At 44.8% G+C, this 22,607-nt stretch overlaps 1 protein-coding gene across 1 annotated transcript; it reads right to left on the reverse strand.

The window, feature by feature from the left end:
• Nucleotides 1–570: 570 nt before the first annotated feature.
• On the reverse strand, nt 571–19,657 carry spcs3 (signal peptidase complex subunit 3). The gene is made up of 5 exons (XM_078204970.1): nt 19,629–19,657; nt 15,050–15,123; nt 12,672–12,748; nt 7,530–7,645; nt 571–1,894 (listed from the first exon to the last, which is right to left on the reverse strand). The coding sequence occupies exons 1-5, from the start codon at nt 19,655–19,657 to the stop codon at nt 1,762–1,764; spliced, it is 429 nt and encodes a 142-aa protein (XP_078061096.1). The 3' UTR covers nt 571–1,761.
• Between the last annotated feature and the right edge of the window lie 2,950 nt (nt 19,658–22,607).

The following is a 22,607-nucleotide window of genomic DNA, read 5'->3' on the forward strand; positions in this document are numbered from 1 at the left end:
CTCGACGGGCCAAATGGCATCCTTCTGCACTGTCGGAATACTACGATTTTCAATGTTGCTCCAATAGAGCGACACGGTGGCACAGTGGTTAGCACTGCTGCCTCACAGGGCCAGGGACCCAGGTTCGATTCCCGGATTGGGTCACTGTTTGTGTGGCGTTTGCACGTTCTCCTTGTGCCTGTGTGAGTTTCCTCCCACAGTCCAAAGATGTACAGTTTAGGTGCATCGGCTATACTAAATTCTCCCTCGGTGTACCCGAACAGGCGCTCGAGTGTGGCAACTAGGGGGCTTTCACAGTAACCTGCAGTGTGAATGTCAGCCTACTTGTGATTAATAGATAAACTTTTTAACAGAATAAACTGTCAGTGATTTTTAATATGGACAAAGCCAAAAACACAATGGCAATGCATAGAGACACACAGAGTTCTGTGTCGAGGGTCAGCCCAGAATACGAAGCCGCGAAACATAAGGTCGAACAGGCATAATGGGTAACTGGCTTCCTTTAATTTATAAACTTACAGGGCGAGAGACGGGGGCAATAGGAAAATTAAAGTCACGACTGCTCACGTCTTCACGGACCAAAATAAAAACAAACCCCTTTATTCAAACACATACTTTTCTTCTCTAGTACAGTCACCCTAACCTTAATCAGTTTAAAAATCTTCCTCACGCTCAGGTTTCTATATCGATAGCCATCCACATACAGTGTGCTTTAGCATCAAAAAATATACCACAAAAAATGATTTAATATATTCTGTTCTACAGAATATGCACATTGCTGTATTTCTGTTGCAATTCACAGTAATTATACAGTATAAAAGCTGTTGTGCTGCAGGATACAAGCAAAGTTCGGACTCAACGTCTTCAGAACACGCGATATAAATACTCATGCTTCGATTTACTTGGTGTGTCTTTAATACACAGCAGAGAAAAACATGAAAAGGAGTCCTAAAATAAAACACCCCACTTAACGTTTGAGGAATCTGATTTGAGATTTTTTATTGTTTTTTTGTAAAAAGAAAATCCTTACCCCTGCTGAATAAACAGAGGCTTCTTACAGCGAGCTTCAGAAGTTGAGGAGGAGGAATTAATAAGTACCATAATTGATAGGAGGGCAGTCATTTCATTTTCTTCGAGGATGCAGATCGAGTCGAGTGGTCTTTTTTATTTAGGTTAGGGCTGGGGAAGCAGTGAAAGCAACAACAGCTGGAGTGGAGGTGTCCAACACCACCACTCTCTCAGTATACCTAATGGTCAGCAAAGTAACAACACAAGAATATCGGCTTCGCAAAAGAAAATTGTTTGGAACACATGGAGTAAGTAGTACATTGCCAATGTATGTTGTGAACAGGGGGTATGGGGGGGGGGGGGGGGGGGGGGGAGGTTTCTCACACTTTGGGAGGGCGGGAAAGATTTAAGTGTGACAGTCATGAAATGTGGTGTCACACTTACAACGCAGCAACACATATCCCCCTCCCCTTTCCCTCCCCCCACCTCATCAAGTGAAGTCCAACTTAGTTATATAATGCAAATCAAATCTGGACACAGATAAAACAATACAATGCCAAAGGATTTCTTGTGCGCCTGTTACAAAAAATACAAAACAGTCACCCATTTTATTTTCACTTGGGGGAATTTTCAGATTTTTTTCACCCCAGCCACACAGACATGATATTTTTTGGATATAAAAATATGTTCCGAGTTATGAGTTTCAAATTACAACAATAAAAGGTATTATAACAAAGGAAAATAGTCAAAAGTTCAATAATTCTTTGTCATCTCGTAGGAATCTGGAAACGCGGCAGAACTGTGACCTGAACCCGTTACAAGAGGCAGAATTCCAGCGTTTGGAACCACATTCCAGGACAGAGTTAAAGTGATGTTTTCATTTCCCCTGTCAAAAGAAAACGCTAAATGTACGAATTATATTTTATTGGGACAGCACAAGCATTAACACAGATGCACATCAGATGAATTGCAACTCAACTCCTGATTCCCACCAAGTTCACCCAACGTTGCAATGCTTCCATTTCCAAATGTTTGGCCGAGTGTTCTAATCCTTCCCTCCACTCTCCATCTCCAGCCCTACGTCCATTCAGGACCACTGGTTCCTACCAACTCTTGTGCAGCCCCGACTTCCGTCACCCCTCCCACGGCAACTGTGCTTTCCGATGTCTGAGCCCCAAGATCTAAAATTCCTTCCTTAACCTCTGCCCCTCTCTCTGCTTTCTTTTAAAATAATTCTTAAAAGCTACCTCTTCCACCATTTTGCCTTGTTGCACTCCCATGGAGCACCACGTGATGTTTCACTCGGCAAACGTAAATAATTAAGATGCGTTGTGAATTTAAAATAAAAACTGGTGAACTTTAAAAATACTTGACAAGATAGCAGCAATCAGGCTGCAAGCAGGGAATCTTCATCACTCTGGATAGCCTTAACAACAATTTGTATTTAGATAATGCCTTTGAAGTAGCTAAACTGTCTATAAAATAATGAGGATCATGTATCAGCGAGATAGTCAACATCTTTTCCCAAAGGTAGGGGAGTCCAAAACTAGAGGGCATAGGTTTAAGGTGAGAGGGGAGAGATACAAACGGGTCCAGAGGGGCAATTTTTTCCACACAGAGGGTGGTGAGTGTCTGGAACAAGTTGCCAGAGGTGGTAGTAGTAGAGGCGGGTACAATTTTGTCTTTTAAAAAGCATTTAGACAGTTACATGGGTAAGATGGGTATAGAGGGATATGGGCCAAACACAGGCAATTGGGACTCGCTTAATGGTTAAAAAAGGGCAGTATGGACAAATTGGGCTGAAGGGCCTGTTTCCATGCTGTAAAACTCTATGACTCTGTGACTAAACCAGCCAGGGTACTTCACAGGAGGGAAGCAAAATTTGATACAGAACCACGCAAAGTGAGAGAGCAGATGACCAAAACTTGGACAAAGTAGGTTTTAAGGAGTGTTTTAAAAGAACAGACAGAGGCAGAGTGTTTTATGGATAAGAATTCCAGTCTCTCGAGCAGCATGACTTACAATGGATTACATATAATTAATGGCAGAGAGATAGGCCATTCAGCCTAAACAATCCATGTTGGTGGTTATGCTCCGCCCAAACTTCCTACCATCTTTCCTTATCCAAATCTATCTAAGTAACCCTCTATTCCCTTCTGCCTCATCTGCTTGTCTAGCTTCCTCGCACTCCAACACAGTGGTTCTAACGCAGTCTATTTTAGAACTTCTGTCAGTGCGGCACGGTAGCACAGTGGTTAGCACTGCTGCCTCACAGCGCCAGGGACCCGGGTTCGATTCCAGCCTGGGTCACTGTCAGTGGGGAGTTTGCACATTCACTCCTTGTCTGCGTGGGTTCCCTCCAGGTGCTCTGTTTCCTCCCACACTCCAAAGATGTGCGGATTAGGTTGATTGGCCATGTTAAATTGCCCCTTAAGACCAGGGTAAATAAGTGGGGTTATGGGGATAGGGCCTGGGTGGAATTGTGGTCAGTGAAGACTCAATGGGGCAAATGGCCTCCTTCTGCACCGTAGGGATTCTATGATGCTATAATGCGCAGATACTGGATCACTTTTAACACTGACTAAATGTTTTGCTATCTACCAGTTAGAGGGCTGCTGTCATAGGGACACCCTGAAGACACCACACATTTTACACACATTTCTACATTGCAAAAATTAGCAAAAACAGATTAATAAATGGAGTCAAGAGTCCATGGGATTTTCGCAGTAACTTCATTGCAGTGTCAATACAAGCCTATTTGTGACACTAATAAGCTTAGCTTCAATGGATCAGCTGGTGGAGCTGTCGGGATCTTTAACTTCTACCAGCTCATCACTGGCCAGCTCATCACTGGCACCACCATATGGTCTTTGATGGTACTGCAAGCATTAATGACTGAACTGATGTACCACCACTCTCCAACCTCCTCCTTCCTTCCTGTAAAGATGCAACCAGGAATGTTTATGATATTTTGCCATGTCATTAATGAACACAGCAAAAAGGTCAAATTATTTGGACTGGCAAGGTGGAGAAATTACATGCGCGTATGCACTTCCCAGCATGAATCTCGGGATAGCAGGCAGAAAGTGAATTCTGGCTGCTTTATCCTGTCCTTGGCTTGCTCCCTTCCCTAGACCAGAGGAACCGAGTGCAATTCAATAATATATCCCTGGTCAAGTGCAGCTAATTAGTCTGGTCGGAGAAAGAGGGGCACAAACTAGCAATGGTACAGTGTGCAGCTTCTGGAGTTCTAACCACATCACAGGCTAAAAATGATTACATATACCCCTACTGTTACAACCAAAAGAGAAATTGCTGGAAAATCTCAGCAGGTCTGGCAGCATCTGTAGGAAGAGGAAAGAGCTGAAGTTTCGAATCCAGATGACCCTTTCCGTCAAAGCTCTTTTGTCTCCTTACAGATGCTGCCAGACCTGCTGAGATTTTCCAGCATTTTCTCTTTTGGTTTCAGATTCCAGCATCCGCAGTAATTCGCTTTCGTCGCCTACTTTTGTACATGCATTTACCGCAAGAGTTTGTTCCCTCTTTAGTTCATGTGATTAATGGTCTAGCCTGACACCAACATACCTCCAAATCACCAATCCCATCTCAACAATCGCTCAGTTATACCACTAGACTAGTAAAATGTTGGTTATTTTCCTGGTTCTATTTTTACATCTTGCATTTCCTGCACACCTCTCCCCTTCAACCAGTCACAGCACTGAAGATTAATCAACGATCACTCCCTCCACACAGTGACAGCAGTGTGGACAATTTATCAAGGCTCCTTCGAAAGCACCTTCCAAATCCATGACCTTCACCACCCTGGAAAGACAAGGGCAGCAGTTGCATGGGAACACCATCACCTGCAAGTACACCTCCAATAAACAGGGCAGCACGGCAGCACAGTGGTTAGCATTCTTGCCCCATCGCCAGGAACCCAGGTTCAATTCCGGCCTTGGGTGACTGTATGGAGTTTGCACATTCACCCAGTGGGTTTCTTCCAGTTTCCTCCCACACACTCCAAAGATGTGTAGGTTAGATGGGTTAGCCATGGTAAGTGTACGGGGTTACAGGGATAGGGCGGGGTGGTGAGCCTGGGTAAAATACTTTGTCAGAGAGTCAGTGCAGACTCGAAGGGCCGAATGGCCTCCTTCTGTACTGTAGGGATTCTACGAAGCCACATAGCATCCTGACTTGGAAATATATCGCAGTTCCTTCACTGTCACCGGGACACAATCCCAGGACACTCTGCGTTACAGCACTGTGGATGTACCAACACCACATGGGCGGCACGGTAGCGCAGTGGTTAGCACTGCTGCTTCACAGCTCCAGGGTCCCGGGTTCGATTCCCGGCTCGGGTCACTGTGTGGAGTTTGCACGTTCTCCTCGTGTCTGCGTGGGTTTCCTCCGGGTGCTCCGGTTTCCTCCCACAGTCCAAAGATGTGCGGGTTAGGTTGATTGGCCAGGTTAAAAATTGCCCCTTAGAATCCTAAAATGCGTAGGTTAGAGGGATTAGCAGGTAAATATGTGGGGGTAGGGCCTGGGTGGGATTGTGGTCGGTGCAGACTCGATGGGCCGAATGGCCTCCTTCTGCACTGGAGGTATTCTATGGACTGCAGCGGCTCAAGGTGACGATTCACCACCACTTTCTCAAAGTCAATTACAGGTGGAGAATAAATGCTGACCTAACCACCCACACCCTATTAAAGAATGTAAGAAAAATTTTGAGGTCGATAAATTCAAGGCCCCAATCAGTAATTCATTGTAACTGATCATAAAAATAGACATTCTAAATCTTGTTGCTAACCACTGCTAATAGTTAAGAAATGTGTCTTTTTCTGATGCGTTGCTAAGAACATTCCTGTACTTAACAATGTGGCTGAGAGATACATTTCAAAGCTAGAGGTTTGGACCAACTTGGTAGCAATGAACAGATATTGTTCTAATGACTAATCTATAGGTTAACGGGAGGGTCCATCCACAACTGCCAATTACAACTTGGATCAAATTCAGTTTATTCAACTTATCCCATACATCTAGTGTAGCTTCATCCTGACTCACAAATCTACTGTGCAGATGAAGGGCAGCCTGCTCACCGACCTACATCCATGCTCCTTTGATACACTGTCTTTAGAAAATTCGGGGCTAGCCAGTTACAACATCTCCCTGCTTCTATCTTCCAGTTTTATTATTTTCCCAACACACTGACTACACACAGTAACACACTGACTACACACAGCAACACACTGACTACACACAGCAACACACTGACTACACACAGCAACACACTGACTACACACAGCAACACACTGACTACACACAGCAACACACTGACTACACACAGCAACACACTGACTACACACAGCAACACACTGACTACACACAGCAACACACTGACTACACACAGCAACACACAGCAACACACTGACTACACACAGCAACACACTGACTACACACAGCAACACACTGACTACACACAGCAACACACTGACTACACACAGCAACACACTGACTACACACAGCAACACACAGCTAGAATGAATCAGATCAATAATCAAGCTGAACAGTGGCGTGGAGGACGAGCACCTGCTCCCACCAGTCTACATCCCCTCCCCCCTCCGCCTCACACACACCCAGCGCCTCCGCAACATTCCTCCCTGGAAAACAGTGCAGATTTCAATTCAATGCAGAGTCTGTGACACCTGCAATTGCGCCTCTGTGTAAATTCAATCTGTAATAGAGCGCTGACTGTCCACACTCACTGAAGGATCGGACAAGAGAAGCAACTGCACAATCCACTCCTGTCAATACAGACAAAATGCTATACATACATCTAAGTGGGCAGCATGGGTGGCACAGTGGTTAGCACAGCTGTCTCACAGCTCCAGGACCGGAGTTCGATTCCCAGCTTGGGTCACTGTCTGTGTGGAGTCTGCACGTTCTCCCCGTGTCTGCGTGGGTTTCCTCCAGGAGCTCCGGTTTCCTCTCTCAGTCCAAAAGTGTGCAGGTTAGGTGCACTGGCCATGCTAAATTGCCCCCAAGTGTCCCGGGATGTGTAGGTTAGAGGGATTAGTGGGGTAAATACATGGGATTACGGGGATAGGGCCTGGGTGGGACTGCTGTCAGTGCAGACTTGATGGGCCGAATGGCCTCCTTCTGCACAGTAGGGTTTTTATGTTTCTATAAGCCAGCACTAGACAGAAACGATGGGATGCTTCGACGAGGGTAGTTTGTCAGAATGGTTTCGGGCGACAGTCCCATGGAAACAGTGCTCTGTTTCCAGCAGCTGACAGAGCTGTATTTTGCCAACCACCGATTTCTAATTCAATTTTTCTCCTTATCGCACGTCTGCCTGTGATGTCTGAAAAACGCTTGCTTCACCTCACTAGGGAATAATTCTGTCATTCACGCATTGCAGACAGTGCATTAATTCAAGCAGCCATGACTGCTTTAAAGGGTTGCAGTTAGGTAATTACCACAACATTAAGATATAGCTGGATAGACAGGTGGAAATTTCTTACTTGAGGCCATTTCCATCATCAAAGAAGAAATATTTTGACTTCACATCTTTTAGGTCCAATTTCGTCTTATCTCCACGAAGAACAATCTTGTCCCAGAGAACAACCTGGTTCAGCGCCTGCGTTTGCAAGAAGAGTTTCAATGACTTGTATACACAACATGTGACTCATACCAGTACACACACACATCATAATACAAACATACAAATTAGGAGTAGGCCACTCAGCCCATCAAGCCTGCTCCGTCATTCAATAAGATCATGGCTGATCGGATTGTAGTAGTTTATTTATTAGTCACAAGTAGGCTTACGTTCACACTGCAATGAAGTTACTGTGAAAATCCCCTCGTTGCCACACTCTGGTGTCTTTTCGGGTACACAGGGAGAATTTAGCATGACCAATTCACCTAACCTGCACGTCTTTGGACTGTGGGAGGAAACCGGAGCATCCGGGGTAAACCCACGCAGACACGAGGAGAATGTGCAGACTCCACACAGACAGTGACCCAAGCCGGGAATCGAACCCAGGTCCCTGGCGCTGTGAGGCAGCAGTGCCAACCACTGCGCCACCGTGTCATGTAGCCTCAACTCCATATTTCCACTGACCCCCAATAACCTTTCACCTCCACCACCCCCGTTGCTCATGAAGGATCAATCTACCTCTGCCTTAAAAAATATTTGAAGACTGCTTTGATGGCCTTTTGGGGAGGACACTCAACCCTCATTTTCCTTCATCTGTCTTAACCAAAAGGTTTTGTGTGGAGTTCCAGAACAAATTGCTGCAAACATTCAGCCTATCAGTTTGCATCTACGCGGAGGACAGTTCTGTTGAAGGGGCCACGCCCGAGGTTCTGTTGAAGGGGCCACGCCCGAGACACTAACTCCCTTGATTTCCAAAGATGGGGATTGACCTGCTGGATATTCACATCGCCTGGACATCACTCATAAAACTCTATGTGGACAGTTCCCAAGGATTTGTAGCTAAGTCTGCTTAAGGATCAGAATTGTGCAATTTAATTGTACCCCTTCAAATTAAACTCAAGCGAATGAAAACAATTCTCCATTTTATTGACCATTCCATATCAATCATCAGATGGTAAAAACAACGCAGAGTTGTTCACCAACTTATTGTTTTCAACGTTAAATTTTCTGCCCTTTCAACAATTGCAAAGTACAGTCCAAAACTTGTAGAGGAATAAGTACTAACTTCTGTACACTCATTCAATATGGACAGCACGATAGTTAGCACTACTGCTTCACAGCGCCAGGGACCTGGCTTTGATTCCCGGCTTGGGTCACTGGCTGTGCGAAGTCTGCACATTCGCCCTGTGTCTGCGTGGGTTTCCTCCGGGTGGTCCGGTTTCCTCAGAAGGGCAGCAGTCTGACTGCTCTCAAAATTTTCTTGAGGGAAAATGCTGGTAGTTGGTGATTTTCCCTCAACTGTTGAGATTCGCGAGTGACAGGGAGTGTTGCATGGCTGCCTGTGAGGGTTCAAATGTGCAAATCCAGCAAGCTGGCACTCTGCAAACACATTCAGCCTTCATCTCAATAAATAACTCTGCTAAAATCAGCAATTAAAAGGAAAAGCCCACCAATGCCTCTACTTTCTCAGAAAACTAAGGAAATTTAGCATGTCAGCTACGACTCTCACCAACTTTTACAGATGCACCATAGAAAGCATTCTTTTGGTTGTATCACAGCTTGGTATGGCTCCTGCTCTGCCCAAGATCGCAAAAAAAAGGTCAATGGAATGTAGCCCAATCCATCAGGCAAACCAGCTTCCCATCCATTGACTCCGTCTACACTTCCCGCCGCCTCGGCAGAGCAGCCAGCGTAATTAAGGACCCCACGTACCCTGGACATTCTCTCTTCCACCTTCTTCCGTCGGGAAAATGATACAAAAGTCTGAGGCTATGTACCAACTGACTCAAGAACAGCTTCTTCCCTGCTGCCATCAGACTTTTGAATGGACCTACCCTGCGTTAAGTTGATCTCTCGCTACACCCTAGCTATGACTGTAACACTACATTTTGCACTTTCTCCTTTCCTTTTCTATGAACGGTATGCTTTGTTTACATAGCGCACAAGAAACAATACTTTTCACTGTATACTAATACATGTGACAATAATAAATCAAATCAAATCAAGGGCACTATTGGAGCAAAGGAGAGACCATGAGCCGAAGATCTGTTAAATATCTGAATGCTGTGCTCAGAAATGGAAGGTGACAGAGCACAAAGCAAGCCGAGAGTCAAAGCTAACATATTATCCCAAATTCCATCAGTAACTTGTGACATTTGGTCACATGTTGCTTGAAAATCCAAGTACACTTCATCCACTGGTTTCCCTTATCTATCCTACTAGTTACACCCACAAAAATCACTAATTGATTTGTCAAACACAATTCCTCTCATCATAAATTAATGTTGACTCAGCCAAATCACAAGTGTCCCTAATAATAAATCCTAGCATTTTCTCTGCTCTGTCAGGTTAACGGGCCCAAGGTTGATTTGATTTATTGTCACATGTATCAGTATACAATGAAAAGTATTGTTCCTTGCGCGCTATGCAGACAAAGCATACCGTTCATAGAGAAGGAAAGACAGAGAGTGCAGAATGTAGTGTTACAGTCATAGCTAGGGTGTAGAGAAAGATCAACTTAATGCGAGGTCGGTCCATTCAAAAGTCCGAAGGCAGCAGGGCAGAAGCTGTTCTTGAGTCGGTTGGTACGTGACCTCAGCCTTTTGTATCTTTTTCCCGACGGAAGAAGGCGTAAGAGAGAAAGTTTGTTTTCAATCTGCCTTCTCCTTTAAGTAGCAGGGATACATTTGCAACCTTCTAATTATGAAGATCATTTAATAGCTAAGGAATTCTGGAACATCAAAGCCACTGCATCTCTGTGGTGACCCCTTTTAAAATCCTAGGATGTCGGACATCAGGTTCATGGGATGTCAGCTTTCACAATTCACAACTTCTCCCCTTTGTTAGCTAATAATTTCTTAACATTCCCCATTACCAATGGATCATTGATTACCTGCTATCTCCGATACAAAGCATTCATTTAATGTCGTTGCTATTTCAGTAATCCTCATCATAATTTCTTCTGTTTTTGCCTCAAAGGGGCCAAAGTTTACTTTCATTGGTTCTCTTCCAACAGGTTTATTTGGAATCACGAGCTTTTGGAGCGCTGCTCCTTCATCAGGTGAGTGACATCTTACTACACCTACAGAAGTTTTAAGAACATGCTATGATGTCTCTTGCTAGTTTACTCTCTCAACTCCATTTTATCTATCAATTCCTTAATTGTTGTTGGCTAATTCCAAAATCCTCCCAATTCTCAGGCTTTGTCCTCTTTTTAGCATCATTCTAAGCCTTTTCTTTTAATTTAACACAATCTTTAAATTCACTTACTAACCGAGGTTAGGCCATTTTACTCTTTAAAGGCATGTGTATTTGCTGTGAACTATGGATTTTCTATTTAATTATTTTTCCATTGCTTAACTTTCAATCTAGTTTCCTTGTCCATTTTAACCAACCTACCCTTCGTACCAATATAGTTTGCTTTGTTTGGTTTAAGAACCTTGTTTTAGACTTGACTAAATCACCCTCTTCCTCAGAGGCACTTTTGCCAAAACTTTAATGAACCCCACAATAATAACCTAAAACAGCCTGTTCCCAGGATGGTTCCTCAGCATACTGATCCAGAAGACTACCTTGAAAGCATTCCATGAACTCTACATCATTACTGCAAATCTGGTTTGCTCAGTCTACGAGAAGATTATGTCCCCTCTGAATATTGGATTACCCTTGGTACTTACACCTCTGATCGCAGAAGGAGGCCACTCAGCCCATCGAGTCTGCATCGACCACAACCCCACCCAGGCCCTATTCCCATAATCCCACATATTTACCCCGCTAATCTCCCTGACACTAGGGTCAATTTAGCGTGGCCAATCAACCTAACCCACACATTTTTGGACTGTGGGAGGAAACCGGAGCACCCGGAGGAAACCCACGCAGACACAGGGAGAACGTGCAGACTCCGCACAGACAGTGACCCAAAGTCGGAATTTAATCCAGGTTCCTGGCGCTTGTGAGGCAACAGTGCTAACCGCTGTGCCACCGTGCTGCCCCATGTTTTGCTTTTTACACTGCCCAGCGCAACAACTACTGCTCAGAACCCCATAATTTATTCCCACCAGTGCTGTCTACCCCTCTTAGTTCTAACCAAACTGATTCCACAAGATTCCAAGCCCATATCCTTTTATTCTCTACTGTCTAAATCCCATCCTTTGCTATCAGGACAAGCACCTCCACCGCACACACCTTTACCATTCTGCCTCTCTCTTCTTGTCTCCTGAATTAATATATTCCCAACCTTGGTCGTTCACTACCATATCCCCATTGTGACTAGATCAAACACATTTATTCCTGCTGATTCATTTTTGTTGCAAGTTTTTCACATTTGTTTTATTTTTCCCGTTGTTACCTTAGTCAGCGCTGAACTATTATCTTTGTAAAGCTTCCTGACCCATTCTGCTTCTTTTTACCCAAATTATCCTTCTGCTCTGAAGCCTAGACATTTCTCTGACTGCTCTTGTGGGTACCCCTTCTTCAATGCATCCACACCATTTTCCTCCTTCATTAGTTTAAAGCCCTATCTACCATCCTAGTTTTTCAATTTGCTGGGACGCTAACCCAGTTTAATTGGAGCCTGTCCCAACACTGCAGCTCCCTATTTACCCAGCAGAGACTGAAAACCCTAGCTTCTCACATGCCACACATTTAACCTTCTAATCTGTTTGACACTAGGCCAATTTAGGCTTGGATCAGATCACAATCTAGAGATAAATACCCGCGAGGTTCTGCATTTTAATTTAGATCTGAGCTCCTCAAACTCTCTCAACAGAATGGCATTCCTAGTTCTAGCTATGCCGATGTTTCCCACATGGGCTATGACAAATTAGATGCGTGTCCCCCACAATCCCTTGCACTCCCAAGTTCTTTCCTGTTGCAAAGAGGAGGTTTCCAGTCCCAGCACCGGGCAGGCAACACAACCTTCAAAACCCCAGTTGCAGCTGCAGAGAACAGCCAGATATTCTCCGGATTTCTACTGATCAGGATTTCATTCAGAAAACATACTCACGTTATTCTTGGTTTTGTACTCCGCTGATAAATAAAGGAACAGTTGCTTGACATTCCAGTCAAATATTGGCTTCAAATGTTGAATGGAGTTAAAGAAAAAGAACATGCAGCAAGAACAAGGTTAGCTGACTGGTGGCAAATCTTTACTGCTCAGAAAACATTTTTATTTATCAGCCACAAAGGGAGTTAATAGATTCTGCTCCCGCGCCATTTAGCTAAAGGGTCTGAAGTAGACCCACCATAATCAGGAACATTCTTTATTCTGCTTCTGCTCAACACCCAGAGAGACTCATCAACAATGTCATGTTGGCGATTTGCTACCGCTCTCCCTTAACGGTTGTAAAGAAAAAATTACCCAGAAAGAAAAGCTTGACGGCGATGAAGGATGACCCAAAAACAATTAAATCACAAATTCAGGAGTGGAGCAGTTGCAACACTTGCATCCCGATTACTGAGCTGAAACAGAAGCCAAATACTGTGGATGCTGGAAATCTGAAATAAAACCTGGATAAACTCAGCAGGTCTGGCAGCATCTGTGGAGCGGGAAACTGAATTAATGTCCAGTCCATATGACCCTTCTACAAACTCAAAACATTAGCTCTGTTTTTCTCTCTCCACAGATGCGGCTAGGCCTGCTGAGTCTATCCAGCATTTTCTATGTTTATTCCTTTACTTAGTTGGGTTTTTTTTTTATAAAACAACCACAAAATACAAACCGAGTCCTTCACCATGTGTCGTTTCCCAACAGTTTGTTGATTTTCCCAAATCATGAGTCTACTAAAAAGGCTTTCCCAGAGACTGCTGGAAGGAGTAGGATGCAAAGACTCAGAATCACAATTTTGTTGTGGGCTTCTCGAGTAAATGATGCATCAATGTACTGCTGCCTGTAGAGAAAGAAATATGCAAATAGTGCTGCTGGCAGATTGGATTTCTACCTGAAATTTGGAAAAGCCACGTGGATAAGCTACACTTGGGATTTACTAAGAGGCTTCATGCCTGCATGATACTTTCCTCAAAGGGATGATATCTGCGGTGCCGTTCACCAGGACTAACCATCACAGACCCATTAGAAAAGCGGCCATAAAAAGCCATGTTTCATTCACGTCTGTGTTATTTTGGACATGTTGCACTGAAGATTGAACCCAGTGATTCAAACTCAATTCTACGCTTAAACTTCTTACCGACAGCGAAGACTTTAGCTAGGCTCATCTCTGCAGCTTTTGATAGATTGCGTTCCCAGCCCCACCTGACCCAGTCCTGCAGCTGTGCCCCTTATAACCCAAACCTGCAAATGCCAGCAGCTTTACAGGCAACCTATTAACAAGTCTCATTAAACTGAAGAAAACACTTGAACACTGCTCCAACTTTAAAGGGGTTCAATAGATACTCAACAATGCCAGTGTCATGTCTTCATGATGGGGTTTTGCTTTCATTCATTCAAAAGATGGGAGCATGACTGGCAGCGCCAACATTGGTTGCCCATTCTTAATTGCCCTTGAACAGGTGGTGGTGAACTGCCTTTTTGAACTGCTGCAATCCACTTGGCGTAGGTACACCCACAGTGCTGATGGAAAGCGAAGTCTAGGAATTTGAAGGAATGGCGATGAAGTTCCAAATCAAGATGAATGTGTAACTTGGTGGGGAGCTTGCTGGCGGTGGTGTTCCGTACTCTGGCTGCCCTTGCCCTTCTAGGTGCTAGAGATCATAGTTTGGAAGTTTGTCGACACAAAATGATAGCAGGCGACCCCCCGGTGGCAGTAATTACACATCATTATATTTCTTTGCGGCACCAGCAATTCTCAGGGCAGCAAGATCAGTCTGTGTCAGCGCACAATAAACACAGCGAGAATCTGCTTCAAACCATCATCACTTTGACGATGGATACACTGATGAATTCTGCATATTTAGTGTGCTTTTTCTTTAAAACTGGCCAGAACCGAACACTTTTGCACTAGGAAGAAAAGAATGCCTGAAGGTTACATTCAAACGTGACGGGATTGCGTGCTCTTAGTTCTGCTCGCTGGCACTTAAAGCAGGGCTGACAGCAGGCATTCCAAATTATGTTAGAATTAAGATGTCCTTTTGACATCAGCTTTCAGCATCGCTCCAGCAGACTTCAGTTAAACGGAGGTAAGAATGCTCTAGCAGTTCGAGCCGTGCCATAGCTGTTTACAGATGAACTACTTAAACTCCCAGTGAATCAGTCAAACTGCTCAGCTGCTAGACCTCAGATACAGCGATTGTTCGGGGTTTAGGATCATTTGGAGAGTTTCCCAACACAAATACTGCAACCAAATTCCAACGTGACACCATCACTGGGCACACACATGTTCCACTCAATAATGATTTGTTTATGCAAAACATGTTCAAAAAGGATATCTGCAGAGAGGTCAAATGTGATCAATCCCAAGTCACTTCTTTCTCTGGGTCCTGTAAAATCCTCCACGTTTTTCCTGTAATAAAAATGTTTGAGTCTTTATTACACAAACTGCATTGAAGATACATTACAGTTATTAAAAATGATACAAGAAAGTAGTCCCCAAGGTTCAATATCCACTCCAACACTTGAGCAAAAAAATAAATTCAAGGCCTGCATTCCAGCGCAGTATCAAAGGAGTGCTGCACTGGTGGAGGTGCGTCTTTTGGACAAGATCATAGAATCATCGTGCAGAAAAGAGGCCATTCGGTCCATCAAGTCTGCCCCGACTCTCTGACAGTATCTTATCCAGACCCTTTTCCCCGCCCTATCCCCGTAACCCCGGCACCATGGCTAATTCATTTAACATATACATCTTAGGGCACTAAGGGGCAATTTAGCACGGTCAATCCACCTAACTTTGGATTGTGGGAGGAAACCAGAGCACCCGGAGGAAACCCACGCAGACACGGGAAGAATGTGCAAACTCCACACAGTCAACCAAGGCCAGAATCAAACCCGGGTCCCTGGCTTTGTGAGGCAGCAGTGCTAACCATTGTGCCACTTAAGATGTTCAGCTGAGGTCCCCTCTGCTTCTTGGGTGGGTGTAAAACATCCCATGGCAATATTTCAAAGAGTGGAGGAAACTATCCTCAGTGTCTGACTATCAATCTGACAAAAGCAGATTTATTGGTCTAGTCCACGGTTGTTTGTGGGAGCTCGCCATGCTCAGAATTTGTTATATTTCTTAAATTAGAATAGTGACTCCCTTCAAAGTGCTTCACTGGGTCGTTCAGATGATGGGAAAGGCACAATACGGTTACAAGTCAGTCTTTCGTTCAATAATTCCCATTGTGCAGCACAGTGACAGGCACTGCTGCTTCACAGCACCGGGGACACAGGTTCGATTCCTGGCTTGGGTCACCATCTATGTGGGCTTTGCACATTCTCCCCGTGTCTGCGTGGGTTTCCTCCGGGTGGTCCAGTTTCCTCCCATAGTCCGAAAGGTGTGCTGGTTAGGTGCATTGGTCATGCTAGATTCCCCCTCAGTGTACCCGAACAGGCACCGGAGAGTGGTGACTAGGGGATTTTCACAATAACTTCATTGCAGTGTTAATGTCAGTCTACTTGTGACACTAATAAATAAACTAAACATGGGATAAACTCAAAATACTGTAGATGCCTGAGGTCTGAAATAAAAACAAAGTACCGGAAAAACTCAACAGATCTGGCAGCATCTGTGGAGAGAGCAGAGTTAACGTTATGTCCAAGATGACTTCTTTGGAACTGAAAACAGATAGAAATGTGATGGGCTTTATGCCGTGAGTGATGGGAGCAGTAGCCAGGGAATGGGGTTGGAACTGAAACAAAGTGGCTTCAATCAGTCACATAATCAAACTGGAGGGAGGCACAGTGGTTAGCACTGGATTTGATTCGGACCTTGGTTGACTGTGAAGTTTGCATGTTCTCCCTGTGTCTGCGTGGGTTTCCTCCCACAGTCCAAAGATGTGCAGGATTGGCTATGCTAAAATTGCCCCTTGGTGTCCAAGGATGTGTAGGGTAGGTGGATTAGAAATGGTAAATGTGCAGGGTCACGGTGATAGGGCAGAAGAGAGGGATGCTCTTTCGGAGAGTCGGTGTAGGCTCGATGGGCTGAATGGTCTCTTTCGGCACTGTGAGGATTCTACGGTTCCTCGGAGGAAATTTCTGCTCACCCACAGTGGTGGATGTTAGATAAGCAGTCTGATAATGGGACAACAGTGAAGTCATCAAGAGAGGTGGTGACGAGATAGAGATAGGTGCCATCAGGGTCCATGTGAAAACTAAAGCTGTAATTTTGGATGATGCAATGGAGGGGCAGCAAAGATGGATGGACGTTGATGGACCGAATGAGTTTTTCCAGAGTTAGCAATGCAGTAGTGGAGTCTGAGGGTGTGTTCTAAGGAGGGGGTGCAAAGGAGATTCATTAGGATGTTCCTGGGATGAATATTTAAGTTATGAAGAGAGGTTGCGTAGGCTTGGGTTGTTTTCATTGGAGCAGAGAAGACTGAGGGGGCGACCTGATCAAGGTGTACAAGATTATGAGGGACATGGACAGAGTGGATAAGGAGCAGCTGTTCCCCTTAGTTGAAGGGTCAGTCACGAGGGGACATAGGTTCAAGGTGAGGGGCAGGAGGTTTTGGGGGAGATATGAGGAAAATCTTTTTTTTTTAAACCCAGAGGATGGTGACGGTCTGGAATGCACTGCCCGGGAGGGTGGTAGAGGCTGGTTGCCTCAAATCCTTTAAAAAGTATCTGGATGAGCACTTGGCACATAACATTCAGGGCTATGGGCCAAGCGCTGGCAGATGAGATTAGGTGGGAGTTCAGGTGTTTCCAATGTGTCCATGTGGACTCAACGGGCCAAAGGGCCTTTTCTGCGCTGCATCATTCTATGATTTGATTCTATGATTTCCAACATTACATAGCAGTTACAGCACATAAACACCAGCATGGAGCTATGAGCCAACCCAACAGCTCCTTGCTGGTGTGTATGCTCCACACAAGTCACCATCCACCATTTTTCTTCCAATTCTATCAACATAACATAACGTCGCAAATCTCCCATGACTAAATGCAATCAAGGTTGCACCTCTATGACTATTTTTAGATTAAACTGCATCAGTGAGAATCTCTCAATTGGAACAATTCTTTGCTGAACTAAGTAGACATTGCAGAATCCATTCGTACAGTCAGAACCTTATAGCACAAATGGTGGCCATGACTCTTTCTCTGGGTCAATTGCTCCCACTAACCAGCTCTGTCCCTGCAGCCCTGCAAACTGCCTCTTTTCCAATGTTACACCAATGTTAGAACGCAGTGTGGGATCAGTCTCAAGCGCGTAAACATCTCCACAGTGTCTGGACCCCAATCAAGTACGAAAACTACAATTTGAAATCCCACCGGCATAATTTAATCGTGCAACACCAGGATTTTTCCAAGATCTGTCAGGGTAGAAAATCAATTCTAAGTCGGCGATCAAAAGATCTGGCACTGCTTTCAATGCACAAGGTCAGTATCAATCCCCACTCTGCCAAATTAAACACAAGCAAGTTTTGTTTTGCAAACCAAAGAATACTGATGCATGAGTTATTACACAACCAAAGTCCAGCAATACCCCATGTCTCAGGCTGGATGGTTTCTTTGTAACTAAATTTCCATTTTACAAATTTATTCACAATTAATTTCACGTCCAATAATTACTTTACAGCATTAACATTCAAAAAAAACAAGATACTGTGAATATGTCAGCATTTATTCTGCAAAGTTCCTGAGGTGAGTTTTTTAAAATTCTCTTTATGGGATGTGGGCAATGCTGGCTAGGCCAGCATTTATTGCCCATCCCCAGTTGCCCTTGAGAAGGTGGGGGTGAGTTGCCTTTTTGAATCGCTGTCGTCCATGTGGCGTAGGCACACCCACAGTGCTGTTAAGGAGAGAGTTCCAGGATTGTGACCCAGTGAGAGTGAAGGAATGCCAATACATTTCTAAATCAAGATGGAGAGTGACTTTGGGGGTTGGGGGGGGGCGGGGGGGAAGAGAGACTTTCAGGCGTTCCCAGGCATCTGCTGCTTGTATCCTTCTAGATGGAAGTGGTCGTGGGTTTGGAAGGTGCTGCCTAAGGAGTCTTGGTGAGTTCCTGAAGTACATCTTGTAGATGATACACACTGCTGCCACTGTGCACTGGTGGTGGAGGGAATGAATGTTTGTGGATGGGGTGCCAATAAAGTGAGTCGCTCTGTCCTGGATGGTGAGCTTCTTGAATGTTGTTGGAGCTGCACTCATCTGGGAAAGTGGAGAACATTCCTGACTAGTGCCTCGTAGATGGTGGACCACCTTTTGGAGTCAGGAAGTGAGTTATTCAGTGCTAGTTTACTAGCCTTTGACCTGCTCTTGTAGCCACAGTATTCATATAGCTGGTCCAGTTCAGTTTCTGCTCAATGGTAACTCACAAGATGTTGATAGTGGGGGACTCAGCAATAGCAATGCCATTGAATACAAGGGACGATGGTTAGATTTCCTCTTGTTGGAGATGGTCATTGCCTGGCACTTGCGTGGCACAAATGTTACTTGCCACTTGTCAGCCCCTATCAATAGCTGCCCGAGTGCAGCACCAAGGAGCCCCGGTAATATCGATGGGAACAGGAGAGGAAACTCTTCACTGATTGGAGTCAAAGGAGCACCCAGGGAGATAGCTGCTATTATTAGAGACCAGAATGTTGATACAGGGGTTCTTCAGGATAGTGTCCTAAGCTACAGGGGTTCCTCAGGATAGTGTCCTAAGCCAAACCACCTTCAGCTGTTTTATCAATTAGAAGACAAGATGTTGAGTGATAATTGTACACTGTTCAATTCCATTGACAATTCTTCAGATAATGAAGCTTCACGTGACTATATACAGAAGGAGCTGGACAACATCAGGCCTCGGGTTAATAAATGGCAAGTAACATTCACACAACACAAACAGCAACCAAAGTGACCATTCCCAACAAGACAGCCAATTACCTCCTCATGGCATTCAACAGAATTACCATCCTCGAAAGCCCCACCATTAACATCCTGGAGTGACGGGGGCCACCACTGACCACAAAGGTAACAAGTATCAGCCACATAAATACTGCAGCCACAAGACCAGTTCTGTGGCGAGTAGCTCAACTTCTGACTTCCCAAAGCTTTCTATCACCTACAAGGCACAAATCAGCATGAGGGAACAGTCTCCCTTTCCCTGGATGAATGCAGCACCAACTGCATTTGAGCAGCCCAATACCACCTAGGACAAAGCAGCCAGTTTGATCAGATTCCTAACCACCTCAAGCATTTAAGTTCCTCAATCAGCAGGGTAAAATGACTGTGCTGTGTACCTTTTATAAGATGCACCATTGCAATTTATCAAAGGCACATCTATGGCTTCTCGCTCTGATGAATAGAAATGCAGCTCACCTTAACAAACAGCTATATATATAGAAATCATAGAAACCCCACAGTGCAGAAGGAGGCCATTCGGCCCATCGAGTCTGCACCGACCACAATCCCACCCAGGCCCTACCCCCACATATTTACCCGCTAATCCCTCTAACCTACACATCCCAGGACTCTAAGGGGCAATTTTTTTTTTTAACCTGGCCAATCAACCTAACCCGCACATCTTTGGACTGTGGGAGGAAACCGGAGCACCCGGAGGAAACCCACGCAGACACGAGGAGAATGTGCAAACTCCACACAGACAGTGACCCGAGCCGGGAATCGAACCCAGGACCCTGGAGCTGTGAAGCAGCAGTGCTAACCACTGTGCTACCGTGCCGCCCTATAAAAATACATTTAATTCAGTAGGAGAGATGGTGCTACAAAAGGTGTCCATTCGTCAATGACCTGATAATCCAGTTTCAAACAGTCTAAATGGCATATTCTACCAACAAGTGATGAATTTAACCAGCTTTAAAAAGAACTGGCGAGGGAGTAGAGAATTAAAAGCAAAGGTAACCAATTCCTGATTTCAAAAAATTGTTACAAGATGAGATTCTTTAATCTTGAAAGGACATGAATAGCATGAATCTTGGAGGAATATAAAGATAATAAGTGGAATGAATTAAAGTTTGAAATAATCTATTTTTAAATTAATCCCTGAAAGCAAAACAAGGCAAAAAAATAAATGAACGAATTAGGCAGATTTAGGACCAACACCCTCAAGATGAATAAATCCTGGAATGGAATAGTCACCTGGGCAGAATAGTGGAAGCACAATTGAAGTTATTTAAAAGCCAGCTAGATGCTAGAATTAGAAGGGGAGTGAATTGAATCATAAAACTCGATGGGAAGATAAACGAACGGGACAGAACGGTACCTTCTCCTCATCGGCAATTAGAATCATAGAATCCTACAGTGCAGAAGGAGACCATTCGGCCATCGAGTCTGCACTGACCACAATCCCACCCAGGTCCTATACCCACAACCCCATGCATTTACCCTAGCTAGTTCCCCTGACACTAAGGGGCAATTTAGCACGGCCAGTCCACCTAACCCATCTTTGGACTGTGGGAGGAAACCGAAGCACCCGGAGGAAACCCACGCAGACACGGGGAGAACATGCAAACACCACACAGACAGTGACCCAAGCTGGGAATCGAACCCGAGTCCCTTGGGCGCTGTGAAGCAGCAGTGCCAACCATTGTGCCACCGTGCCGTCCCAATAGTCAGCAATGGTCACTGGAGAACACCAGACCAGACCAGATCCCTGGTAACTCAATTTTGTTTTATTCTTTCGCAGGATGTGGGTTTAGCTGACTTGGACAACATTATTGCACATCCCTAAACACCCTTGACAAGGTGGTGGTGAACTGCCTTCTTAAGCCACAGCAGTCCATGTGTTGTAGGTACACCCATGGTGCTGTTAGGAGGGAATTTCAGGATTTTGACCCAGCAATAGTGAAATTAAGGCGATATAATTCCAAGTCATAGAACATAGAACATAGAACATTACAGCGCAGAACAGGCCCTTCGGCCCACGATGTTGTACCGACCAGTTAAAAAAAAAACTGTGACCCTCCAACCTAAACCAATTTCTTTTCGTCCATGAACCTATCTACGGATCTCTTAAACGCCCCCAAACTAGGCGCATTTACTACTGATGCTGGCAGGGCATTCCAATCCCTCACCACCCTCTGGGTAAAGAACCTACCCCTGACATCGGTTCTATAACTACCCCCCCTCAATTTAAAGCCATGCCCCCTCGTGCTGGATTTCTCCATCAGAGGAAAAAGGCTATCACTATCCACCCTATCTAAACCTCTAATCATCTTATATGTTTCAATAAGATCCCCTCTTAGCCGCCGCCTTTCCAGCGAAAACAATCCCAAATCCCTCAGCCTCTCCTCATAGGATCTCCCCTCCATACCAGGCAACATCCTGGTAAACCTCCTCTGCACCCTCTCCAAAGCCTCCACATCCTTCCTGTAATGTGGGGACCAGAACTGCACACAGTACTCCAAGTGCGGCCGCACCAGAGTTGTGTACAGTTGCAAGTCAGGATGATGTGCAGCTCAGAGGGACTTATAGTTTGGGAATTAGCAATGGTATTGCCGTTGAATGTCAGGTGGAGATCATGGGGATGGTCCACGGCTGGTATCAGGCTGGGTTCTCAGAACTAAATTAGTGTCACCAGATTAAATACCAACTAAGAACTCATTTTACAGGACAACACGTGAACAGTCTAAAGATTGGGTAGATTAATATACTAGCACACTATCAACATTTAATCTCAACTGACATATTCTGGCAAAGGCTGAAAATAATCATGTTCTATCAATGGCCTGGAGGTTATCATTGACCAGAAAATAAACTGGGCCAACCATATAAGTACTGTAGATACAGACAAGGTCAGAGACTGGGAATTCTGCAGCAAGTAACTCACCTCCTGACTCCCCAAAGTCTGTCCACCATCTACAAGGCACAGGTCAGGAGTGTGATGGAATACTTTCCTCTTAGCCT

This window comes from Mustelus asterias, unplaced genomic scaffold (genome assembly GCF_964213995.1).
Source record: "Mustelus asterias unplaced genomic scaffold, sMusAst1.hap1.1 HAP1_SCAFFOLD_531, whole genome shotgun sequence".
Classification (NCBI taxonomy): domain Eukaryota; kingdom Metazoa; phylum Chordata; class Chondrichthyes; order Carcharhiniformes; family Triakidae; genus Mustelus; species Mustelus asterias.